At 34.9% G+C, this 12,703-nt stretch overlaps 1 protein-coding gene across 1 annotated transcript in view; it reads left to right on the top strand.

The window, feature by feature from the left end:
* The window catches only part of LOC101167820 (CUB and sushi domain-containing protein 3), a gene marked incomplete in the record, with an annotated part of 253,195 nt that overhangs the window by 46,095 nt on the left and 194,397 nt on the right, over positions 1-12,703 (top strand). The window contains 1 exon segment of the mRNA XM_023964007.1: positions 5,308-5,502. Within this exon segment, the coding sequence (XP_023819775.1) occupies positions 5,308-5,502 (195 nt within the window).

The following is a 12,703-nucleotide window of genomic DNA, read 5'->3' as shown; positions in this document are numbered from 1 at the left end:
TTTTAGGTGAGTCTGTCGCATGTATTGTAAGGGGTAACTGTGAAAATAGGAATAGTTACCAAGTGGCACAGTGAATATTTTAAGTTTGGCTATATTAAGCTATGTATGCCATGTATTTTCAGAATTCAAATAAGTGTGCCCAAGAAAAAAAAATCAGCTCTGGCCACACGAAACGACTTCCAGTTGACTTCCATTAATAGTGACAGCAGGAGTGTTTGGATGACAGTGAGATACAGTATATTCAGTGAAATATTATGAACAATACAAATGTGAAAGCTCAACAAATGAAAGTGCCTCTGGTCGACTTAAATCAAGTCAAAAGTATAGTCATCATTGCTTATTAATAGGCACACTTACATACAAAAACAAAAACACTTATCCACTGTGTTTGACAGGGTTGGGATACATAACATAAAATACTAAGCAATTGGGATTTTTTTAGTGATTGCTAGTTGTTATAAAAGCCTGTTGAGTGTATTATTGCTCTGTTCTTTTACGAGATGAGAACAATTGACACAATGTTCCATTGCATGCACAGTCACAAACCGGCTATAGCACTGGTACGGTGAGATCACCTGGCAGAGAACACAGTTCATTTACATCTTGACAAAGGAAAATGTATGTTTGATTGCCAGAAGAGTGAAAAAAATTGTTTTAAGTGTTCATTAATTGGTGTTTTATAAATGGTTCAAAAGTTGGAGCCACAATTGTGTATGGGGTGTAAAATGTTATGGCCATCAAACATGCCAGGTATTGATGTGTATTTTGTAGAACATAAGAGTATACACTGATTGAACATTAATAAATAAATCCCAATTTAATGTGTTAATGAAGAATTCAAGAAATAAATGATTTTACTATTTGGACTCCTGGGCTGCTTGGTTGCTGTCAAAACAGCAAGTTACCAATAAAACCTCATGCAAAGTTGATAGAGAGAGATGCACACTTATAGTAAAATATGTCATGATCAAACAGAACCCTTCATAAGTTTTTTAATTTCTGTTTTGCTTAGTGCAATCTGTTTAATTTCCCTGGAACATCTGCTAACTGAAATTAGTCATAAGAGGAGCAAGGTTCAGACATAATCAGTTTTTCTGTACTTCTTAAAACTCTTGGTGGTTCTTAAAGTTTATAGTAGCGAATTGTTTTGATAACTGTTAACTTTTTAAATATCAAAACAGAAATGATTTTTTTTAAAAAGGTTTAAACTTTGATCACACACACAACACAAATTTGCTTCACAAATCAGTTTGTGTATTTTAAATCGAGAACTCAATTGCAGAATTGAGGTACGTTAGTTTTTTCAATTATTGTGCACCCTTGAAGGCAACTCACCTCCTTTCACTTTTATCAGGTATTTTTAGTTCTGACAAGACTGTACAGTCATTTTTTCCTTGAACTTGGTTATTTTATTGTTCATGGTTATTTTATTGATAAGATGACTTTTTTCACCCTAACTTAGTCTTCAGTCTGAAAACAATGAGGCATGAAATCTTTCCACCTTTATCAACCTTTGTCATGGTAAGAATAACACATCAATATAAGGGTGGGGTCATCTTAGATAGCACAAAAGTTTTAAGAAAAACTTAATTTGTTCATTTACCCATTACCTAAACAAAGCAAAATTTCAACATAGATAAAATCAAATACTACAAAAAGTACATCTAGTCTAAGACAGAAATCAGAAATATACTCATCCGAAATATTTTAAAAAGGGCTTTTTAAAAACAATATACTACATAATATTACAAAAATTAAGATGTGAAAAAATATTATCCAAAATTATACTACCATAGTGGATCAGGATGTGTAACTAAAATGAACAGAACTGAATGAATTGAAAACTAAATAGTTTTTCTAAATAGAAAAACTAAAAGTTTTTTTTTTTTCAAAGTAGTAAAAATAATATTATTTAACAAGAATATAAACAGAAAAGAAGAAAAAACATTTTGACAAGACAAAACGAGATGTGGACTGCTTCAACAAGGCTCAGAACTTCAAAAGTGATCATAAGCAGATTTCCAACAGTTGTTGAATTATGCTGATTTACAGCATTTAAGTAGGATTTAATGCATTGCCAAGAGGGAAAGTTGCGAGCAATGATCTTAGGAAAACAATGTTTTTGCACAGAAATCTTAGGTTGATTAAAAAACATTTCCAAACAATTTCTAACTCACTCTTTTCCAGAGAGGAAGATTGCTCATAGGATCATCAGGAGTTCCAACAAATGCACCCCAAGGTCTAAAGTACAATGCTTAAAAAAAACATAAAAAAACATGAGCAGGATGTAATAACCTGCAGCTTTGCAAATTCAAGTGAGCATAATAAATGTTAAAACCTGTGTCAAAGTATATTTTAATATACCTGGAAAAACCCTAGATGAGTATAGTTGTAGGAAAGATTGGTCTGCCTAAACTATAGGCACAGACAAAGAAAAGTACCTTCACATCCAGACTCACTGGTGTCTCAACAAATAAAACATTGTGGCTCTTTTTTCTAACAGCATAAAATAGTTTATTTTACCATTACATTTCTGTTTTTACACTTGTATTTGTTGTGTGTGAGGTCATAAAGTGTGTATTTGCTTTTTAAAAAAAGAAATAAAGTTGGATTTGATTTGAAAAAATTCATTTGGTAGATTTATTGCTGTGGTGTATAAATGTGTTGCATTCCCTCACAGATAAAACCATAGACTACTGCTGGAACATCTTAACTGTCATGACCTTTTTTTTGCAAGTAGGATGACAGACACAACTACAATTTCACCGGGGGAAGGCTCATACATCAAGTTGTGTTACATACTGGGTTCCGAATTCAGAATTAACGTACCAATTTGAAACTTTCAAGTCAAAAACAGTAGCAATTTTTAAACGATTTTGACATTTTAGTTGTCTTCAAGATTTAAAGATTAAGTTCTTATCAAGTATTTAGCTAAAAACAAAAGTTGTAAAAAACATTTCATTTTAAAGGTTTTAACTACTTTATTTTGTTATGTTTCTTAAAATATTTTCACACCTAACATTTGAGTACAATTTTGTCTATTATACAGGCTATATCTATTAGAAGGATGGGTCAAAGCATGACACTGGACTATTACTGTAACTGATAGTCAAAACTGAAAATGACTATCTGACATTTCGCTTTAATGTTACAGCTTAAGTGACTGCATAGATGAGACCAGAGATTCAAAACCATTAGCATGTATGTAGAATAAACAAAACGTTCATTAGCCAAGGATGTGTGAATTATCACACTTCACTGCATCATTGCTTTCTGAGAGGATAAATCTATAAATGTGATTGCATGTTTAGCTCCATTATTAGGCAAAGCAGACACTACTGTACAAAAGATTGCTAAACCACAGTTAAAGACTATTTTTCAGACTGTCTGCCTACTTCATTTTATTTTAATACATTTTATTTTATGCAATTTTCTTTTTTGAATTGCTGCTTAGAGATAGACTATTTTAGATGATCTTCCACAGTACATTAATGCACATCACTGGGTTGATGTTAGCATAAGAGTATTGAGAAATAATTGTGGATTCTATAGGTTGGGGTTCTTGCTCAGTTAATAGCAGATGTACTAAGCCTATGGATAGCCAAGTAATTAATAAAATACTTAATGACAGGGACCCTCTGAGACAATAGAACCTTAAACCTAACTAATAACTTGATTGTCTCTGTGCCTGAATGTGGAACATTTTGGTACATGAATGTCAAGTAGTTAAATATATCTGAAGAGGAACTTGGGCCTTAAATGAGACTATGACTGCAATTAAGAGTTGTTTATCTTAAACAGGTGAAACTACACTTGTGTCAGAATCCGATAGTCCAGGTAGCACTAAAGGTTATCTTAAGATGTACAGTAATCTTAAGCTCCTAAATAAGGAGTCTTATGGCTCTTTGACCCCTCAATCGTGACATTTGGTTAAAAGAAAAACTAAAAAAACTAAATAATAAAAAGTAATTGTAAAGTAAGAAGTAAGTAAGTAGTAAAGTAAAACGGTAATTAAAAATAAAACTTTTTTTTAACTCATTCACAAACTCTGTGAGGTTCCAGACTATGGATTTATGGTAAATGTGTACAGTAAATACAGTCGGAGTCACTTAATTATTTGTGGCTTAATTTTAATTATATTAGATCAATGAATGTATGGCTTAAAAGCACTACAAATGACAAAATAAACTGGTATCTTTTTATTTATTACTGCTGACTTCACACTATCTATCTACTACTACATTTGCTGCATTGAAAGTATCCTGTGGCACATAGTGTCTTTTATTTTGAAAGGATGTCGAGCAAATTTCTTTCAAAAGTTATAAACTATTTCATATTTGGGAAAATGCTATTTTCTCTTTATGGTTATGCTTTCTTCATAGCCATCATAGTTAATTTATATTTAACATATTCATGACAGGAACAATAACAAAACTAAAATTTAGTGTCTTGGTTTTTTGAGTGTGAAATAAGACTTTGTGCCTCTTACTGGGTTGTGGTCAGAGAAAAATTAACCTTAATGGCTTTTTAAGGGTTAACGTTTCCAGAGTCTTTAACCAAAAACAAAGAGTAGCTGTAAAATAGATTTAACAAAAAATAAGTGAAAAGAAATCTTAAAGACACATAAAAAGTGAGTTAGACCTAATAGTGTCATAAGTGCGTTGTGATGGTAAATCTGGACCTATTATTTTATTTTGCAAATTTTCTTTTATGCAATATTCATAACCTTCTTTTTAGGTTAAACAGTTTCACAAAATAAGAAAATTACACCTTTTTGTCCTAATTGATATTTTTTTATTGCTTTTTTAAAAAGAGAATATTCTGTGTTTCACATAAAACAGCATTGATACTGAGCCTGTTAGAATCTCAGCACTGGTCTTCACAACCATAAATTATTGGAGTGTAATGTCATACACAATGATCATAAAGACCTTCATCTTAAAAATTGAATAATGGGGTTTATTAAAGGATCTGGTTGATGAGGGGGTCTCGTAAAGACTTTATATGTAACTCCATGAGAAAACTGGAAGTGGATTCCACAGCAGGGTGAGCAGACAGAGTTGAGTCAAGATCTGGCATTTTCCTCCTTTTGGTTATGTCACTGTGATGACTGCAGATAATGTAGTGCTGTAATATATTGCAAAAACATATTTGTTTGAATTTGTTTCATAACGAGCAGTCTGACCAGTCTCTGAGTTTCAAAGTTAAAGCACTGCTTTATTTTCAAGTGGCTAAATTTGTAAATTTAGTCTAAAATTGTTTATTTGTCTTACTTATTTTATTTCTGTTTTTTGTTCCACTTTCCAGAGCTCAGAAGTGGCTCATGTGGAAACCCTGGAGTCCCGTCCAAAGGTATATTAAACGGGACTCAGTTCAACGTAGGGGACAAGATCCGTTACCGCTGTGTAACTGGCTACGTCCTGGATGGACATTCACTCCTCACCTGTGTCTCCAGCACAGCTGGAGTGGCAGTTTGGGATTTTCCAGTACCAATCTGCAGAGGTAAGTTTTTTCCCAAATGTATCTTCTTTTTTTTTTTTTTTTTCAAGAAGTGAAAATTTCTCAGCCTTTGATGTTTTTGTCTTGAATCAAATATCCATTCCAGCTGCTTGGTACAGTAGGGAGATTCATCATATCATCATCTTGGCTATAACGGCAGGTAGATTGGTTTGTTCTGACCTCTACTTATTAACTGCCAAATGCTAATTACTTTTTAATGATTGACAGATTGATGGCTGTGTTGTTGGTGGGTATATCGGTACTTCATTTACTAAATTATGGCTCAAGCCTTCATTAGGCTGATACATATATTTATAATCTAATAGAACTGAATGATCCTAATCGAGTTAAAGATGCTGATTAGAGCTTCCATGGATCAAAAGGGTTAATTAAATACTTCTCCCTGTGGATCATGTAGCTTAAAATGTTAACAGGGTTAATATTTTTAAGGTTCAGGATTTAGTTGCACACTTTGTACATTTCTTTGCCTCAGACGTTAAGCAGCCTTGAAGTATTGGATCAAACTCCAAAGCTTTCCAATTTTTATTCAAATTCCTCCGGGCATTTCAACATTTATAGATTCCCTAAGGAATAAAATTGAGAAAAATGAAATGCTTTCAATCTGACAAAGTTGAATGTTATTTATAGTTTTTTTCATTATTTGTATGCTTCCTTGAGTTTAATTTAGTAATGAATTAGTGTTGCTCAAAAAATGTATCTAAATAAAAGGTGATCCTGATAATAAAATAATTCAAATCTTATTTTTTTTGGGTCACATTTATTCCTAGTACGGTCTTTAGGATAGGACTTTAACCACAGTCCATTGAAGATGACTGCATGAAGTTGCCAAGAATAACATTTGCTTTTTATTTTCTTTAAGGCAAAAAGGCTAATTTCTACTGAATTGAGATGTTGCAAATGGGAAGGCTGGAGTTTTCAAACTTTCTGCATTTCTTTTGAAAATTTCTTCAAGGTAAAGCCTAAAATAACTGCAACATTCTGACTTAAATACATCAGTGAATTGACGCTTTTTGTAAAAACCGCATCAGTTTCTTCAAACACTTCACTCTGACTTGCACCGCATTAGGTTTGAATCTACTGTTTTAAGGGGCAGAATCATGTTTGTTGCCTCAAACCTACGGTACTTTGTTCACTGCTGCTAAAGAGAGCAACAGAAAAGACAAGCAGAGGGCCTTCCCATGGATTAAAAAGCTGCTTTTTATAGATTCCATCGTGGACATGAGGAAAGCAGAAAAATGTCCCAGTGGAATTACAGACACTTGTGTAGACTCACTGAGGTTTGCCCATAAGTGTGGTCTGGGACACATTTATTTTCACACTATTCCAAGAAAGACCATTACAAGACTTTTTCTGTTCATAATCTTTCAAGACGCACTATTCTTGGACGTTTATGGAGAGAAAACCCACAGCTATCCCAGAACACTCCTCGGTGTGAACAGAGCAATCTGAAAGCATCCTCTTTTAGTGTGTTAATAATTCTCATGGATGCAGTGTAAATCAGTTTGAATGAATGAATGAATAAATTGACCTTTATTAGTCCCAGCAAAGGGAAATTCAGTTCCAGTTCATCTCGAAGAAGATCAGACATACAAAAACAAAAATACACACACATTTCGAGAAGTTGACTGAGGCCATGAAGCCGGACACCTGGGTGAAATCTTTGTATCGTCATGCAACACTTTAGGTTAATGTGTTGCATGATGCTGCAAAGCTGATATGCTGCTTTTCTTTGCAACAGAATTAGCTGGAATTTCAGTAATTGTCTGCAGTATGTCAAAAAGCGCGTTCTATGTACAATAGAGTTAGGCAATGACGTCTCCAGCGATAAAGGGTAAAGTCACGTTTTATTTTAAGGGGCAAAACACATCACCTCATTTTTAGTTTGACTGAATACAGGCAAAACCGGTTGCCATTTTTAAAAATACCATAAAGAAGAGAAGGAGAGTCATTTCTGTAGCTGAATTTCTACTATGTGAAGCATGGGACAAGAGCATTTTCCACATTTGGGTCTATAAAACCTTCCTGCCATCTTCAAAATTTTATTACCGAATGTAATGAAAAAGTTAAATTAAAATGTTTGGCTTCATTAAACCTAATAACAGATGTTGATGGATATTTTCAGAGAACTTCTAGACCATAATATTACCAAGACAACCAAACCTAGTGATAAAATGTGAGAAAGAAATGTGGCTTCTATAGTACTTGTTGTTTAACATGCTTAAATAAACTTCTTTTCTATTGTAATAAATTTGGTGTTTTTACACACATATAAGTCTTTTTGTTGCCTTTGTTTACCCTTAATCACTGTTTTACCTCATCAGATCAGTTTTACGGTAATTACAGAAAAACAAAGCATTCTACAACAGGAATTGACCTCAGTTTGTTAGAGCTGATTGAATTCTGCCTCTTATCTGTTCTGGAAAATATAATGAAGCATGGGAGGTGACTCACTCTCAAATTTACAATTTTTAAAAATCAGGCTTAAAGAATGTTAAATGCATGGCATAACAGCTCATTTGACACTGCAAAATGGAATAAAGATGGCAAGGTTAGAGAAAAAAGAAAGCTGCAATGGGAGGGTTTCTGCAATCTGAGGACTGTGTTAGCTTCCACGTCTACAGGCCAGAAACAACATTCTTTTTTCAGGCCGGTACATCTCTTGCTAAAAACTCTCAATAAAATCCACACCAGCTACCGCATGTTGGCAGATGGTCTTTTGATCATATTTCCTCAGAGATTCTGCCACATGTGCTCATTATCAATTGTTTTAGGGCAGACACTGCAACACAAAATTCTTCCCCAAATCACTCGTCCTCCCCCACCTTCTCCCAACACCTCAGCCTGGGATTTTCCTGTGCTGCTGTCTATTTATGTTTCATCCCCCCCCCCGATTCTTTTCTCCATCCCTTCCCAATTTTAGAAATCCACCGTTTGTCAAACTTCTGTTTGTATATGACTGATAGGACGATTGACAGAATAAGAAAAAGAGAAAAAAATGCAGGAAGTAAACCTCCACCAGTCTCCATGAAGGGGTAATAAATAGACCTAACCAAAAGCATCTGTCGTTAAATACTACTTTAAGGAATAAAACTATCAATGTTCTGCCAAAATAATGGTGGCTTGGTAACTGGACGTTATCGTAGGCTTTATTGACAACTCATCCCGGCTGACAGCAACTGCTCAGGAAAAAGGCTACATAAAACTGAGATGTTTATAAATGTTTCCACTTTAGATCATGTAAATGAGATTTGGAGGAAATACAGTGCTTAGAAAAAAATCTGATTTCATTTGTTTTAACAGTTGTATATGTCACATGAAGAACAATTCAAAGAAGCAAAACAATGATAACATCTTTTTAGCTTTATAGCATTTATTTTGATAAAACATTTAAAAAAGAGTGATGGAGATCATCCATCCATTCAGTACTATTCCTCACCAATCCATCTCAGATCTGGAGAAAAATCATACAAAAAGCAAACATGGAAAAAGGGAAAAAAGACACACATTAAAAAAACACACTAAAAAAAAAACACTCTAGAAACTTTAACATTTTCACAAGAAAACTGCGTGACGAACATTTTAAGTAATCTTTTGTGCATTAGTGAATATGGATGACTCTATTCAGTGTGCAGTTTAGATTTAATACAATAAAACTAAAATTGAAAGTCCAAGTTTTACTTTTTACATTAATATTTAAAAGCTCTTGTACAAAAAAAAGAAAGAAAAAGAGAATTTTGTTACATCTTGAAAAAAAATTATAGTTCACTCTAATGTTATTTTTTATGGTTTAAAATTTTACCTTTACTATGATGATTGTAACCCTTGTGCTATCCTAGGCACTTTAACATTGGGAGTTGGGTCATCTAGACCCCACAAGACAGTGCGCTGACCCTTTTTTCTTCAATGATTTGTGAACCTCACTGGTGTCCATGGATTACATGAAATCTTTCCACCTTTATCCACCTTTGTCATGGTAGGGAGAACACGTCAATGTAAGGGTGGGGTCATCTAAGATAGCACAAGGATTAAACTGCATGTGTGACAGCAGGAATTATGGTTTAGCACAGTAAAACATCATGTATTTTTTTTACATCTGAAGAGCAGCTTGTCATGCTTTTGTTTTTACCCTTATTCTACTTATATGAGCATCATATATTCAAACACTGCTTATGTAAATTTTGTTTTTCACTTCCTGTTTTCTTAGCTATATTTATTTTTATTAATTTAATTGACACAGACAAAATTTGAAGGGGAGAGATTTGCATGTTCTTGTATAACCTTTTAGAGACCAATGGACCCAACACCAGGGTTTTGGTGAGACAAATTCTTAGTAATGGCATGTCCTCTCCTGAGATTCTTCCTGTGGATGCTCAGCAGCAGGTTGCTATCCCAGTCTTTTGCAGAACGTTTGCCACTCATCCTGAGTAGTTCCTGTACCAGTGGACCAGTTGCTAAAACGTTCTAATTTTGCAGAGGCAGATGTTCATCAGTAATGTCTATGAGTAGATGGTTCTTATTTAATGTCCTCATGAAGAGCCCTTTTATAAGAGACAGGACTTGTTGGTCGTCCACAAGAAGGCCTGTGATCCAGATCCCTAGAAATTTGAAACCCATGGAAAGATTACTACTACTAATAACATTGTGTGATAATGTGTGTCCATTATTCATTCACTCCTCATTCATACTTGGTGATGGTAAGCTACTGATGTAGCCACAGCTGAGGCAGACTGACAGAAACGTGGTTGCCAGCATGCGCTTACAGACCTTCTCACCATTACCTGGAACATTCATACGCATCCGCACACCAGTGGAGCCACACTGGAGGCAGGGAGTGTGAAGTGTCTTGCCCAAGGACACAACAACAGTTGACTGGGGGGGTGGGGATCGTATTGCCTATCCCTTGCTCATTGGCCAACCTGCTCAAACACTTGAGCCTTGTGTGCACACCCTTAATGAGTTATACTGTATGTCAGCTTCAACGCCGCCTCAAATGTTCAAATTTTCTTAGTACTGTGAGAAATCAAATTACATCTTTCAGTCCATTAAGAAGGAGACGATTCTAAAGGGGAATCTGTTACCTCCTCTTCAGCAATAAAAGCCCCTTTGAGATATTATCTAAACAGTTCTGCACTTCTACACAGTATAGTAAAGGGCACATCCTCACACCTACAAAGGTGTAACCCTGTACCATCAGGTTTCTTGATAAGCAAAACACTACATGACAACAAAGAAATTAAGAAAAAAAGAAACTTACTTTGAAGATGTTTAAAGAAACACTCTCTAAATAATTTAGGGAGCTCATGCTGACTTATCACCTTACTCTTTGGAATGAAGTGAATAGATGGTTTTATAATTTGATGAGTCATAATTTTATGAACTGCTGCAGGCAGTGGAGGTTTTTGATATGGGCGATGTGGGCGATTGCCCAGGGCAGCACTTTATAGGGGGGGGGCATTTGCCGTGCCTAATGTGTTACATACTATATTCAAAGAGGAAGTTTGGAGCTTTTAATTTGAAATTGGTTCAGCAGCCGACACTTAAGGCTTTATTATGACACATCAGACTCTCAAGAATGTCTTCCTCCTATTTCCTCTTCACACTTATGGTGCAAAATAAATAAATAAATAAATAGAATAACTCAGAGTGAAACAACGTAAAACAGGCACATGAAAAGGAATTAGGCAGAACAAACATCCGTGCTCAACCCAATTTCGACAAAAGCAGGCAATGGGGATTATTTCCCACAATTCTTTGCTCCGATACAGCAGACCCGATGCGCACGTGACCACCGCCCTCTGCTGCAAGACGTTTGCGGCCACACCTTTTTGTGGTAGTCTTTGGAACATAAGTAAAAAAACTCGAGAGGGGAACGCAACTCGCCCGTGGCTGGCTGAATCACACTAACAGGTGATTGGGATTCTTTTTCTATCTGACAATCAACTCTGAGCCGCAGCTGCGCCTCCCGTCATAGAGACGGAGCCGCGTGTGTGAGAGGGAAGGGGAGAGGGAGGGGGGATGAGCGCAGACAATTTTTTATGTATTGAGGTTTTTTGGAGGATTTCTGCTGTTGGTGTTGCACAAATTTAGGGAAATGCCAAATATTTTTGGAGCAATCCCACTGATGAGTTCTAAGATTTAGTCTTTAATTTTTTATAAGACCTAAACATATTAATCACAATAAGTTTTATTTTTTAGATCTAATCCCTCTGATATGTTTCACAAAGACACACACAGGACGTCACACATTAAGAAATTATTGCTAAAAATGAAGCAGGAGTCCAGCTCTAAAAAAAAAAGCTCTAAAAATGATGAAAGAGCAAAAAAAATGGAATTATTTGATTTGTAATTTCTTATTAATATTTCCAGGCTTTCTTTGTTTTGTCCTGCAGCATGTTCATATTTGTATAATTTTGCCAGAATATATTTCTATGGAGAGAAAAATATTACAAGTTATTTAGGGTTTAACTTGTGTTCCTGTTTTTATTCATATTTATGTTCAAAAAGTTCAGTTTAAAAGGTTTAAAAGTTTAGCTGTAGTGTGTTCAGTAAATGTTTATCTTCTTCGGCCCAAAACTTTACCCCTGTAATATGAGTCTAGAAAATTCATGCATTTTTTGAGTAAAATGGCTAATTAGAAGATAGGGAACACAACAGGATGTTGTCAAATTTTGTATGTGTGCGGGAGGGGGGGGGGGGGGGGGGGGGCGCTGGTGGGGTTACTTGCCCAGGGAGTAAGTTGGTGTAGAACCGCCACTGGCTGCAGGAAGACTTTCTTTTTGTCATTACATGTCGGATTTGAGTTCATTTACATTTTTTTAGATTCGCTTTGTTTGACGGATAAATGTAAAAGATGTTAATCCACTGTACATTAGGTTTGTTGATTGTGATTAAAAATGACTTATCGCTGACAAAACTTACTTTGACAGAAACCTTTCATGAGGAAAAAATGCCTTTATAAATCTTTGTAATTTCATTGGAATTCTGGTTACAGACTAAACTACATGAAGCTTAACAGCATGTTTAATTTATCAAAACTGCATGTTTGGAGTTTTACTGTGCTATATCAAGATAAAGAAGTATAATAACAGTTTGATTTGAGATTTGGGAAAGCTATTGATGAAGTAGTTACTTTTAACTGAATTCATATTTAGTATGTTATTCATTAACTGTTGTAATTTGGATG

This window comes from Oryzias latipes, chromosome 16, assembly GCF_002234675.1.
Source record: "Oryzias latipes chromosome 16, ASM223467v1".
NCBI lineage: Eukaryota > Metazoa > Chordata > Actinopteri > Beloniformes > Adrianichthyidae > Oryzias > Oryzias latipes.
This window is presented reverse-complemented; position numbering and strand designations above follow the sequence as displayed.